The following is a 14,627-nucleotide window of genomic DNA, read 5'->3' on the forward strand; positions in this document are numbered from 1 at the left end:
TTGAATTGTAAGAGTTTTTTTTTTAATTTTTAATTTATTTATGATAGTCACAGAGAGAGAGAGAGAGAGGCAGAGACATAGGCAGAGGGAGAAGCAGGCTCCATGCACCGGGAGCCCGACGTGGGATTCGATCCTGGGTCTCCAGGATCGCACCCTAGGCCAAAGGCAGGCGCTAAACCGCTGCACCACCCAGGGATCCCTGTAAGAGGTTTTTTTGTATGTTCTAGATACAATCCTTTATCAGATATGATTTGCAAAAAAATTTCTCCCTTTCTGTGGGTTTCCTTTTTGCTTTTTTGATAGTATCCTTTACAGTGTAAACATTTTAATTTTTGATGATACCTGATTTATCTATTTTTTTTCTCCTATTGCCTGTGTTTCTTAAAAATATTTATTTATTTATTTATTTTGAGAGACACAGGGAGAGAGAGAGAGAGCAGCAGAGACACAGGCAGAGGGATAAGCAGGCTCCACACAGGGAGCCCAACGCGGGACTCGATCCCGGGTCTCCAGGATCAGGCCCTGGGCTAAAGACAGGCGCTAAACCGCTGAGCCACCGGGGCTGCCCTATTGCCTGTGTTTTAAAGTAATATCTACGGGCTCCCAGCATGGAACCTGCTTCTCCCTCCTGTGTCTGTCTGTCTGTCTGTCTCTCTCTCTCTCTCTCTGTCTAAATAAATAAATAAGTAAGTAAGTAAATAAATAAATAAATAATCGATCTATCTATCTTTTAAAAGATGGGGGGGATCCCTGTCCCTGGGCAGAGACATAGGCAGAGGGAGAAGCAGGCTCCCCACAGGGAGCACGATGTAGGACTCAATCTCAGGACCCCAGGATCACACCGTGAGCCAAAGGCAGCCGCTCAACCAATGAGTGACCCAGGCATCCCACTATTGGTCCTTTACTGACATTTTCTCACTCATAATTTGGTTGGATGTAGCTCATTCTCTATCTAGTAGATTTCTCAGAAAGGGCTAATTAAGTGCAGGAACTCCCTATGTTCTTGTATACTAAAAACTGTTTTTTTTCTTTAGTCTTGATATTTGAAGGATAGCTTGACTGATATAAAATCCTTGGTTCACACTTACTTTCATTGATTTTATTTTATTTTTAAATTTAAATGGTGATCCATTGTTGCCTTGCTTTATATATTAGTTTTGAAATATCTGATGCTAGTCTGATTTGTTTGGATTTATAAGTTATTTATTCTTTTTACCCAGAGGTGTTGAGGATTTTATCTTTTTTAAAAGATTTTGTTTATTTATTTATTAGAGAGAGAGAGAGAGTCTCAAACAGCCTCCACACCCAGCACAGAGCCCTACGCAGGGCTTGATCTCGTGACCCTGAGCTCATAACTTGAGCCAAAACCAAGAGTCAGACGCTTAACAGACTGAGCCACTCAGGCACCTAGAGGATTTTATTATCTTAACTTTGAAATCAAATAGTTTTTACTAGGCTATGTTTCAGAGTTGATTATTTTAGGTTAATTTTCCCAGGTATCTGGTGAGCCCTTCATTGTATAGATTCAAGTATTTTTCCATTTCTGGAAAGTTTTCTTTTCTTTTTCTTTCTTTCTTTCTTTTTTTTTTTTTTGAGGGGGGGGAGCATGAGCAGTGGGGGAGGGGCAGAAGGAGAGGAAGAGAGATTGAGAGGCTCAATCTCATGACCCTGAGATTGTGATCTGAGCCAATATCGAAAGTCAGACACTTAAGTGACTGAACTACCAGGTGCCCCTGAAATGTTTTCTTGAATTTTAGTTTAAATGTTAGTTTATTTCCAATGCTTGTTTTTTTCTTCTCAGAGACTACATTAATACAAATATTATTCCTTCTTTACCTGTCTTTTAGTTCTACTACTTTCTCTCTGACTCAATCTCTGTCTCACATACTCACTCACTCATTCATTGTCATTTTCATTTTGGAGGGTTGTTTTCCTGCTTTTCTTTGATGTCCCTTAGTAAATTTTCATTTGAGTTTATTCTTTGGACACCTTGTAATTTATCTTCACTTCTGAGATAATTTAGGTTTTTTCCTCCTATTTCTTTCTGAGTTCAGTTAAGTTTTTTTCTGTCATTTCACTTTGTTTTTTATTTATTTTTGTCCTTAGTTTTTAAATTTCGGATTCAAGGTGAGCTTTTAAAAATATATATCCTTAAATGCATTTGAATGTATTTAATTCTGCTGGAAATATAGACTTAGAGTTTTCTTCTGCTTCCTGGTTTTTAGGTGAGGAATTTTCCTCAGTTGAGGAATTCTCTTTTTTAACTTTCTTTTTTTAAAGAATTTATTTATTTATTTATTTATTTATTTATTTATTTATTTATTTATTTATTTATGAGAGACACATAGAGGCACAGGCACAGGCATAGGCAGAGGGAGGAGAAGCAGGCTCCATGCAAGGAGCCCAATGCGGGACTTGATCCCAGAACTCTGGGATCATGCCCTGAGCCGAAGGCAGATGCTCATCGACTGAACCACCCAGGTGTCCCTCTTTTTTAACTTTCTTATAAACACATGGAAATCATTATACTTTAGACATTTTGCAAATCTTGTGAGTATGAAATAGTATCTTATTGTTTTATCTTCCTGATTAGGTATGGTTGATTATCTTTTCATGTTTATTCGACATTTATGTTTCCTTTTTTATTGTAAACTAAAAGGATAGAGCTGTCATTTACTGAGGTGGGGCAGAGACCATAAGAGGAGCAGAATTTGGAAGGAGGTCAGGAGTTTGCTCTTGGACATGTTTGCAGCATCCAGTAGGTTGTTTTGATATGTAAGACTGCAGTACAGAAGATAGGTGAGGGCTGAAGATACAAATTTGGGGATTGTTAGTTTATAATGATTATTTAAAGCCATGAGACTAAATGAGAGTGTAGACTGGGGAAAGAGTATAAACAATGAGAGGTCTAAAGACTGAAGTCACTAGAGGATGACTGGGTTCACTATTTTAGGGTCAGAGTGGTGAAGGGGGAGATGAGAAACCAGCAAAAGAGACAGAAGGAATTGTTAGAGGTAGGAGGAGGGATCCCTGGGTGGCGCAGCGGTTTGGCGCCTGTCTTTGGCCCGGGGCGTGATCCTGGAGACCCGGGATCGAATCCCACGTCGGGCTCCCGGTGCATGGAGCCTGCTTCTCCCTCTGCCTGTGTCTCTGCGCCTCTCTCTCTCTCTGTGACTATCATAAATAAATAAAAAAAAAAAAATTAAAAAAAAAAAAAGAGGTAGGAGGAAAACCAGGAAAATGTAGTATTCTGTAATTCAAGTGAAGAAAATGTTTCTAGAAGGAAGGTATGATCGACTGACAAGTGCTACTGGTGGGTCCAGGGTAAGGAGGAGAAATAACCATTGGATTTAGTGACAGATTTGATTAATGATCTTGACTAGAGCAGTTTGGTGTGGTGGTGGATTGAAGGCCATATTGATGTGAGGCCAAGCAAGAATAGGAGAGGAATCAGAGAGAATGATTATGAAAGGCAACCCCTTGAGGAATTTGATTATAAATGGAGAAAGAATGGGGCACCTGGGTGGCTCAGCGGTTGAGCGTCTGTCTTTGGCTCAGGTCATGATCTGGGTCCTGGGATCAAGTCCCACATCAGGCTCCCTGCAGGGAGCCTGCTTCTCTCTCTCCTATGTCTCTGCCTCTCTCTCTGTGTCTCTCATGAATAAATAAATAAAATATTTTTTAAAAATGGAGAGAGAAAAAAAATGCAGAGAAAAGGTGGTAGCCCCAGGAGGCTATGGTTCTAGAGATTTGGGAGCTTCCCAGGAGGTAGGTTGTAAAGTGATGGGAAGGATCTACTGAAGAGAGGGAAATGTTGTGGGAGGAAGAAGAGAATCACTGGAGCTGGGTCTTTCACTTGAGTCAGGGGATGTGTCCAGTGCTATCCTGGTAGAGATGGCCTCTTTTGGCACTAGCATCCTCTTCAGCATCTTTCTGGGAGTGAAGGTGCCTGCTGTCCAGTCATCTTTGTGTGTTCAAGGGAGATAGATTCATTCACTACCCCTGGTCCTGTACATTCCCTTTGAAGTAGCAGCATATCCAGTTTATCTACTATTATTGACATCTTCTCTCTGGTCACAAACTCTGCTGGTGTTTCAGTCTTTTCTCTCTCTGTGTATCCTGAAGATAATTCCTTTGATTAATTTTACTAGTCACAAATAAATTAGTTTAAATCAGAGATTGACAAACTTCTGTAAAGGACCAGATAGTATTTTAGGCTTTGTGCTTCACAGACAGCCTCTACTACATATTCTTCTCTTTCTTCTTCTTCATCTTCTTTTTTTTTTAACCCTTTAAAATGTAAAAACCATTGTTAGGTTTTTACTCTGTTTTTTTATAAATGAACTCTTCCTTCTCCCTTATCCATTAAGCCACTGAGCCAGTACTTTTAATTACTAGCTGATGTGCACTAAGCAATTGCAAACAGAGTTAACTTTTTTTAAAAAGATTTTATTTATTTATTTACTCATGAGAGACACACAGAGAGAGAAGGCAGAGACATAGGCAGAGGGAGAAGCAAGCTGCACGCAGGGAGCCCAATGCGGGACTCGATCCCAGGACTCCAGGATGATGCCCTGGGCCAAAGGCAGGCACCAAACCGCTGAGCCACCCAGGAGTCCCCAGGGTTAACTTTTAAAAAAAGTTTTATTGAGATGTAACTTACAGGTTTAAAGTGTGCAATTCAATGGGCTTTAGTATGTTCATAGAGTTGTGCAACATCTTCATAATGTCTGATCTAATTTCAGAGTGTTTTCATCACCCCAAAGCAAACTTTTTTATAGCTTTGAGGTATAATTTATATGCAATAAAATTCACCCATTTTCAAGTGAATAGTTTGAATTTTAATAAAGCTAATTTTAATATTATCAAAGGGAAATGTTTTGAGTAATACTTTATTTAATCACATAGTAAATCTTATTTTCTCCCAAGGGACCTTCACCTTTTCCTTTAAGGCAGTAGTTCTGTATTCCTTGGGCCAATAGCATCCATATCACTAGGGCACTTGCTAGAAGTAAGGCCCACCTTTGGGGTAGGGTCTAGCAATCTGTGTTTTAACAAGCCTTTCAGGTGATTCTGTTGCACACTGAAGTTTGAGGGCCACTATTCTAAAGTCTTTTGCAGAGTGGAATTGCTGGGCTATGGGATATGAGCGTGTTCAACTTTAAATGGGTACTGTCAACTTCCAAACTGGTTAATACTCATGTATACTCTCTTAGCAGTGTATGAGAGTCCCTATTGTTCCACATCCTCACCAACACTCCAGAATGTGCAACTTCGATTTTTTTTTTGTCAGTATTGTGGATGTGGAATGGTTATGATCTTAATCTCATCAGTTACTGATGAGATTGAATATCCCACGTGTCCATAGATCATTAGTGTTTTGTGTTCTGTGATATGTTGTTTGGAGTCTTTTGCTTCTTGAAGCAAATAGAGTTATTTAGACAAATAATTACAATGTATTCAAATAATCTCAAAATAAACCCAGAATTCCCAAGAAGAAACTCGGGGAAAATAAGAAAGTCAAGGAAAGAATCCCAGGGGAGATAATGATCAGACAGTCCTGAAAGAATAGAGATTTGTCAAGTAGTGTGAGAAAAGGCCATCTATGTGATAGTGAGAGCATGGCCTGATCAGGGAAAATCAAGTAGTGTGGTATGGTAAACTAGTAGGTTATGTGGAGAAAAAGACATACATAAGGCTTGGAGGAAGATAGGAAGTGACTAGATATATGTGGGGTTTTTTTAAAGGCTTTTATTTATTTGAGAGACAGAGAGAGAGCAAGCATGAGCAGGGGTCAGGGGAGAGGGAGAAGCAGACTCCCTGCTGAGTGGGAGCCTGCAGGGCTCCATCCCAGGAACCTGAGATCATGACCCAAACCCAAACCAGGAGTTGCTTGGACACTTAACTGACTGAGCCACACACGCACCCCTGGATATATGTGTTTTAAATTTGTTTAATCTGGGCAGCCCCAGTGGCTCAGCGGTTTAGCGCCTGCCTTCAGCCCAGGGTGTGATCTTGGAGACCTGGGATCGAGTCCCATGTCAGGCTCCCTGCATGGAGCCTGCTTCTCCCTCTTCCTGTGTCTCTGCCTCCGTCTCTCTCTCTCTCTCCCTCTCTCTCCCTCCCTCTCTCTCTCTGTCTCTCATGAATAAATAAATAAAATCTTTTAAAAATAATAAAAATAGATAAATTCGTTTAATCTGGGACACCTGGGTGGCTCAGTGGTTGGGCGCCTGCCTTTGGCTTGGGTAGTGATCCCAGGATCTAGAATTGGGTCCCGCATTGGGCTGCCTATGAGGAGCCTACTTCTCCCTCTGCCTGTGTTTCTGCCTCTCTCCCTCAGTCTGTGTCTCTCATGAATAAATAAATAAATAAATCTTTAAAAAATTCGTTTAATCTTTTATTGATTCCTGGGCTAAGGTTATAATTAGTTTGGGTGGTTTTTTATTTCCTTTCCTATTATAAATAAAGCTAATATTAAACACCTTAGTATATATAGCTAATTTTTTCTTTTTAGATTATTGTCTTAGAGTAATAAGTTTATTTATTTTTTAAAGATTTTATTTATTTATTCATGAGAGACACACAGAGAGAGACAGAGACATAGGCAGAGGGAGAAGCAGGCTCCCTGCGAGGAGCCTGATATGGGACTCGATCCCAGGATCATGCCCTGAGCCAAAGGCAGATGCTCAACTGCTGAACCACCCACGCATACCATAGAGTAATAAGTTTAAACTGAAATTATTAGGTTAAAATAAAGTAGTCATGATTAGTTTCATAATTTCTTACATATTTCAAGATTACCCATCATTAAGGAAATGCAAATCAAAACCATGAAGTACCATTTCACCCCCACTAGAATGGCTTTAATCAGAAAGACAGACAATAGCAAATGTTGGTGAGGATGTGGAAAAATTAGAACGCTCATACATTGCTGGTGGGAATGTAAAATGATGTAGCTGCCTTGGATAAGTTTGACAGTCTCTCTAAAAATTGAACATAGGGGCGCCTGGGTGGCTCAGTCAGGTAAGCCTCTGACTCTTGATTTCAGCTAAAGTCTTGATTTCAGGGTTGTGAGTTCAAGCCCCACATTGGGCTCCATGCTGGGTGTGGTGCCTACTTAATAATAATAATAATAATAGTTAAATATAGAGTTATCATATGACCCAGCAATTCCACTCCTAGGTATATACCCAAGAGAAAAAGAAACATGGGTCCACACAAAAATGGATACACAAATGTTCATAGCAGCATTATTAATAATAACCAAAACTATAGAAATAACCCAAATGTCCACTGAGAGAGGACATAAATAAAAGGTGGTATATCCATACAGTGGAATGTTATGCAGCCATAAAAAGAATGAAGTACTAATACATGGTAAAACAGAGATGACCCTTGAAAACATTATGGCAAGGGAAAGAAAACAGTCACAAAATACATATTGTATGAGTCCATTTATGTGAAAGGTCCAGACTAGGCAAATCCATAGAAAAAGAAAGATTAGTGGTTGCCAGGGTCTAATCAAAGGAGGGATGGAATGGGGAACAACTGCTAATGGGGTTTCTTTTAAAGAGGTTTAAAGTGTTTTAAAATTAGATTGTGGTAATTGGTTGTACATCTCTGTGAATATACTAAAAGACACTGAATTGTACCCTTAAAATGAGTGAATTGTATGGTATGTGAATTATATCTTTAAAAATCTGTTTTTCAAAAAAAATAAAATGAAGGGGCACCTGACTGGCTCAAGCAGTAGAGCATGCAACTCCTGATCTTGGGGTCATGAGTTCAAGCACTATGTTGGGCATATGTTGGGCATATAGCTTACTTAAAAATTAATAAAGTGGAAAAAATTCCTCTAGAAAAAATATGCTTTTTCATCAGCAGCAGCAGTATTTGGTGTCATCCCCCTTCACCAACCTTGGGATTTTTATTTTTATTCAGCTTCACAGGTAGAAACTGATATCCAAAGCTTCTTTAGTTACGTTATAAAGTCCCTCGGTAGAATCTAAACTCCAGAAGATAGGAATTTTTCCCTATTTCTGTTCATTGCTGCATCCCCAGAACAAATAATTATTTGGCTGGCAAATAATGACTTAGTAATTTTGTTGAAGGAATGCATTTTAATTGTTTTTTTATTTTTTATTTTTTTCAAAGTATTTATTTATTCATGAGAGACAGAGAGGAAGAGACAAAGGCAGAGGGAGAAGCAGGCTCCCTGTGGGGAGCCCAATGTGAGACTAGATCCCAGGACCCTGGGATCATGCCCTGAGCCGAAGGCAGACGCTCAACCACTGAACACCCAGGTGCCCCTTGATTTTATTTTTAAAAGATTTTTTTAGGGGTGCCTAAAAAAAATGGGCCACTGGGTGGCTCAGTGATATTTTACTTTACTTGCAAACTAACACATTAGCCTACCACAAGGCACTCCTGGGTCAGAGACAAAGGCCTTTATTATATTCATGGTACAACAGACACCCTGAACGTTGTATTCCTGTGTTGCCCTGACTCCTGAGTCTTCTGAGTGGGCGCTGCAGAGCGAAGCGCAGAGGTGACCACATAGCTGAGGAACCCAAGCCTCATCAGGGGCTACAAGCAAACCCACCCAAAAAAATATAATATATATATTTAAAGATTTTATTTATGTATTTGAGAGAAAAGTTGAGAGAGGGAGAGAGAGAGCTTGAGCATGATCAAGGGAAGAGCAGAGGGAGCAGGAGAAGCAGACTCCCCTCTGAGCAGGAAGCCCGACATGGGGCTCCATCAAGGACTTGGGTACTCTGGGATCATGACCTGAGCCAAAGGCAGACACACCCAACTGACCGAGCCACCCAGGCATCCAGTTTTAATTAGAGAATTCTTGGACAGCCCAGGTGGCTCATCGGTTTAGCGCCGCCTTCAGGCCAGGGCATGATCCTGGAGTCCCAGGATTGAGTCCCATGTCAGGCTCCCTGCATGGAGCCTGCTTCTCCCTCTGCCTGTGTCTCGGCCTCATTCTCTCTCTCTCTCTGTCTGTGTCTCTCATGAATAAATAAAATCTTTAAAAATAATAATAATAATTAGAGAATTCTCGCCTTTAGTGTCTTAATTTCACAGTTCCTCTGAACTAATTGTTCTTACTAACCTCGGTTTCTTTTTGGAAAGAGGCACTGTATAAATAATTGAATTGAATGTCCTTCTGATGAGCGTTGTGGTTCAAGTCCTTTAACCTTATATACTTTTACTTCTAAAATTCACTACAACAATAGTTTGCAAATGTTTGACTATGAGGACTCCCTTTTTAAACAAGTGTCCACCTAATAATAGTTATGCTTTTTGTATTAATGGGAAAACTACATAGTAACAAGAAGCCATTTATATTTTTAACAATGACCACACAATCTTCAGAAATTTATAAAATAGAGGTTATAATATATGAGACACATACTTATTCCATAGTCTGTGCATGGTGGCTCCGTGTATTATTTCATGGATCCATGGAAATAATTTTGAAAGCCATCAGTAGTTTGGGGCCAATAAGTTGGGAACTACTTAATTACAGTGTCAGAACTAAGGAGGATTACTGAAATATAAATAATAACTAGTATAGAAGATTATGCCATAGTCCCATGTTTAAAAAATTTAGTTCCTAAAACTATCAGCTTCTTTTGAAGACTTAATATTATATTTTATACAACACCTAGGTGGCTCAGTGGTTGAATGCCTTCAGCCCAGGTCGTGATCCAGGGGTCCTGGGATTGAGTCCAGCATTGGGCTCACTACAGGGAGCCTGCTTCTCCCTCTGTGTCTCTGCTTCTCTCTCTGTCTGTCATGAATAAATAAAATCTTTTAAAAATATATTTTATTATTTTAAAAGATTTTATTTGAGAGAGATAGCACAAGGCTTAATATTTTAAAAATCAAGTTTACATAACTTTAAAAGTGTATTTATTTGCCATTATTTGTTTTACCAAAAAAATCAAAAGCAAACTAAATGTTTAATCATACTTAATCAAGTTTTGGTATATTTATCTGGTGGAAGGTAGGTAGCAATTTAGTACTACAATTAGGTATTGTAATTCTTATTATCCAGAATTTTAAAAAGCAGGATGTATCATCAGGTATCCCTAAACATTTTGACTGTGATTATATGAAGTGTTTATGTACATGGTGAAAGCAGGAAGGTAGTAGTGGCTCAGATGTAAAAGAGTTCTGGGTAGGGATTTCCTATTTTTGGAACACTTATTTAGCAGTTGCTGTGTGCCAGGCACCATTCTAAATTCTTTTCATGACAACTCAGGGATCATCCCACTGCAGTGTATTTGGCCTTTGGGACCTGTTTTTGTGTGACCCTTGAGCTAAGAATGGTTTAATATTTTTAAAGAGTTTTTTAAAAAAGAAGATGCAGTAAAGACCTTCTATGGCCCACAAAGCCTAAAGTAGTTACTGTCTGGCCCTTTATAGGACAAGATTGCTGCCCCCTGATTTAATTCATTTTATTCTCACAACATTCCAATAAGGTGGGTCCTATTATTATCATCCCCATTTTACAGATGAGGGAACTGAGTATAGGGACCTTCAATAATTTTTTGTCGGTGGTATTTACTGCTTTTACAGCAGATTGTAGGCTCTTTCTGTAAACTTGCCTAATACTGTTTTTCTTTGCAGTGTAAAAAGTGGATAGTGGCTCAAGTGTCAAAAGATGGCACGGTCACGATCTCGATCCCCCAGGTGGAAGCACAGGTGAGCAGTTCTTAGTTTAGCAGAGGAAGCTTGGGTTTGGGATGTGCTTTGATTTTCAAGTCCACTGGTACTGTTGAAAACCTATTTTAATAAGTTCATGGGACCTGTTATTCACAGTAGGTATTTTACAGTAATAGAGGTTGTATTTCTAGATTCTGAAAACTGGCAGCTTGCATTAATTATGGCTGGCAGCTTGACTTAATCCATAATAAAAAGAAATGCAATGGCCACAGCAAGGGAGAGTGAGAAACATCTTTGAGTGTTACATTTTTTTGCATCAGTAAGTAGTTTAGTACTCTTCTGTGTTTTTTTTTTCATAATCATTATCTTTGAAAAAAATGGGAGTTAGAAAATCAGGAGTTACCTCTTTCTTCTTCTTCATTGCAGAATAATAGAGTTTTGAGTAATTCATTTGTAGTTCAACTTTCTTCTTTCCTTGTTGGCAGTATCAATAGTATATACACATAATTAGATTGGAACAGTTCAGCCAGTATTTATTGTATACCTGCTGTAGGCTCTGGGGCTACAAAGGCAATATGATGTCTTCTGGGGCCTCAGCAAGCATGCAGACTGGCTGGGAGATTGGCACCACAGTCAGCTATGATACCGTGGGTTAAGTACGGTGCTACCGACTGGGACAAAGTATTCTGGGTCCACAGAGAAGGAATAATTCTGCTTTTATGGAGGGAAAAAGGGGATGCTAAGAAAGCCTTCCAAGAAGAGATGAAATTTTAGCTGGCCATTTAAGGATGGATAGAATTTCTAAAGGCAGAAACAAAGAAGAAAAGTATTCCAGTTAAGGGAGGGCAATAGGAGCAAAGGCATGGAGCTATGAAAGTGACTAGTATATTCTAGGACTTTAAAAAGGACCATAATTACATACATAAAAAGCAGACCAAAACTTCTCATGTTAATACAACTTGGCCATTGTTCATTATGGTTCTACAGTGATTAATCAATCATTTTGTTAACAATTGTCATTTTGTAATTTGCAAGACCAAATTGTAACAGGAAGGAGCTTCAGGAAGAAAAGGGAATGTAAACAAATGGGTAATTTTAATATGGAGGGCATCACAGAGGTTGTTTTGTTTCACCCTTTTGTGATAGGTGCTGATGAAGAAACACAGAAGACTTGCCAAGCTTAGTACCTGATTTCTAGATTCCTTCTTAGAACTCTTTGTCAAAAACTGTACAGCGTCTGATATTTTACTTTACTTGCAAACTAACACATTAGCCTGCCACAGGGCACTCCTGGGTCAGAGACAAAGGCCTTTATTATACTCATGGTACAGCAGGCACCCTGAGTGTTGTGTTCCTGTGTTGCCCTGACTCCTGAGTCTTCTGAGAGTGGGCGCTGCAGAGCGAAGCACCGAGGTGACCACACAGCTGAGGAACCCAAGCTTCATCAGGGGCTACAAGCAAACCCACCCAGCCTTGGCCTTAGAGCAGACATATCCTGGATAGCAAACAAATTGGCCCTCTTTCCCTGAGGGAGGCCCTATCTCTGTCTTCCCAGGCTGTGGTGCCTTGGAACAAAAGCTGTCAGTGCCTCTGCTTACCAATGCAGAATGCAAGAGACCCAGGGAGGATTGCCTCCGAACAGACTCCTCAGATCTCTTTTGTTTCTTTAGGAGAATTGAAAATGATAGTAACCATTCCGGCAATCTCCTTCAAAAGACTGGGGTTTAAAAAAAAAAAAGACTGGAGTTTTATACAATAAAGCCCCTGATATGAAATATAACAACAAAGCAGTACTCATTATGAGATAAGGACTAAAGTAAGGGGCTGAGTATTTCATCCAGTCTGGAGACCTGTCTCTCCCTGCCAGTTTTTCTCCTTAGCGATGGAAGAAATGCACTCTTCTAGAAAGTCCTCAGAGGCTCTACCTGCTCCTCCCTGTGATGAGGATGGATGACAGAGTTCCTTCTTAAGCTAAATAATGCACTTGCTAGTATGTCTAGTTTGGTGACTCCAGAGGGAGATATTGCCAAGACTAGTATATAAATCCCAGTATGTACATGAGGAAGATAAATCTGCCTCCTTCCTTGTGGGGAGGACACACAGATGTGTCACCAAATGGAAAGGGTCTGACTCATGGTTGCTCCAACTCCCTGGCAGCTTCTGAAAGTGTGCAGTAACAAAAGCTGCAAGGGTAGCTGCCTCATTGATTAGAAGACTATAAGCCCCCAGGGAGGAGATTGGGAAATTGGACAGGTTAGGTGGGAGGTGCAGGTGCAAAATTGAACTTTATTGTGTTCTGGGTAGTAGTAGTGCTCTTCTCTCTGCTCTTGAAGTCCAGGCAACTCAGACTTGTTTCCCTGGCTACAGGAGCCTTCTTCCTCCTCCATGGGAATGAAATCTTGATGTTGGCAATGCTGAGGTATTGGGGAAGGTAGTTACAGAAAAGATATGCTGTCCCTGGGGAACATGATGGCTGCATTAAAGCCCACATTCACCAATGTTATAAGCTCTATTTCAACAGCACATGTAAGGGAATAGGTCTGGGAAAGAAGCAATTTATCTATCTTAGTAGTATTTATGGAGGAACTAAGTATGAGATTCAAGCCTTAATGCCCTCTTTCCCTCCCATTCCACACACGAAGTATGTAGTTTTTTGCTCCTCGAGATAGCCTTAGTACTTGGGGAAACTGCGGGGTCAATCTTCAGTCTGAGATTGGGTTTATTGTGACATCATAAACTCTTAGAGTCTAATTTGATTTCATAGGTTATGTTCCATTTGCCAGAGACTCTCCTATACATTAATTTGTGTGACTCTAGCCCTCCTGTTGTTTGTTTCTTACCTGGCTGTTGAACCTGACACAGGCTTTTGTTGACTGGCTCTTTTGCCCAGACTGCTGTCAGCAGTCTTCTAAAATGGATCTTGCTGTGTACCTAAGCTGGTCCTTCTCTAGCAGGATGAGTGTGCTTAGCCCATTTTGATACGCACGTGGGATGCATTAATTCAGATGGAAAAGTATGCTTGTTGAATTGGCCAGAACAGTAATCAGACACCCAAATGAACAATTTAGAATACAGATATAGCAAATTGTTGAATTTAATTTGAGTGGGAGAAGCAGTGGAAAGCAAATGTCTTATTTAGTTAGTTCATATTAGGGCAAACCTAGTTTATTGTCTTTAAATGGACTGAACTTTTCCATTTGTTTACATAGGTCTTTATCACCAGTACCTAGAAATTCTGAACACTACAAGCAAAGACATTCTCATTATGGCTGTGACTATAGGAAGGATCCAAAAAGACCCATGACTTGGCGAATGGAGAGTCAGAAACATGGACAGAGTAAATCAAGGATTCCTTCTCGTGGAAATACACATTACCGATCTTATGAACATAGATCACCTTCCCCAAACCTAAGAAGAAACTCTTTAGAAAATGTTTATTCTTATAAGCCTTACCGAGTATACTCACCAGGAAGAGGGGATGGTAACAGAAGATCTCACTATACGCCCAAATACTCAGGAAGCGTACCCTACAAAGAGCACCAGAGGAATTGTTATCCCCAGAAAGTACAGGGAAGGTATATTCCTGATGACCACAGCAGAGTCAGAGGAAGTGGAAAAGGAGGGAAACCGCCTCAGAGATCAGCGGCAGATTCTTTTAGGTTCGAAGGAAAGTGGCATGAAGACAAGTTGAGGCACCAGAGGATACAGGACGAAAACCATCCTCAGTCACCTAGAAGAGGTTCTGAAGACTGTGAGAAAAGGAGCTCTTTTCAGAAGAGGTATAAGAAAACATTAAACCTGGGTAATTTTGTATAAAGCCTCAAGTGAAAAAGTCTGTTTACTCTTTACTTCAACTTTATGGTTGAAGAGAACCACCTTGAAAAGCTTTTGTCTAAAAAAGATAAAAAGCATATAATGTAGTTATGGTCTACTGGTAGTAGTGA

General features: G+C 39.9%; 1 protein-coding gene across 7 annotated transcripts in view; it reads left to right on the top strand.

Moving 5' to 3' along the window:
• The window catches only part of BCLAF3 (BCLAF1 and THRAP3 family member 3), a 59,457-nt gene that overhangs the window by 8,245 nt on the left and 36,585 nt on the right, over positions 1-14,627 (top strand). For 5 of the 7 annotated variants that reach the window (XM_072817600.1, XM_072817601.1, XM_072817599.1 and 2 more), the window contains exons 3-4: positions 10,648-10,722; positions 13,893-14,462. In XM_072817600.1, coding sequence (XP_072673701.1) covers positions 10,682-10,722; positions 13,893-14,462 — 611 coding nt within the window. In that variant the 5' untranslated portion in view covers positions 10,648-10,681. Of the gene's footprint in view, positions 1-10,647; positions 10,723-13,477; positions 13,697-13,892; positions 14,463-14,627 lie in introns of those variants that run through there. The other 2 variants (XM_072817602.1, XM_072817604.1) reach the window with 2 other exon arrangements.

This window comes from Canis lupus, chromosome X (genome assembly GCF_048164855.1).
Source record: "Canis lupus baileyi chromosome X, mCanLup2.hap1, whole genome shotgun sequence".
Lineage (NCBI taxonomy): Eukaryota > Metazoa > Chordata > Mammalia > Carnivora > Canidae > Canis > Canis lupus.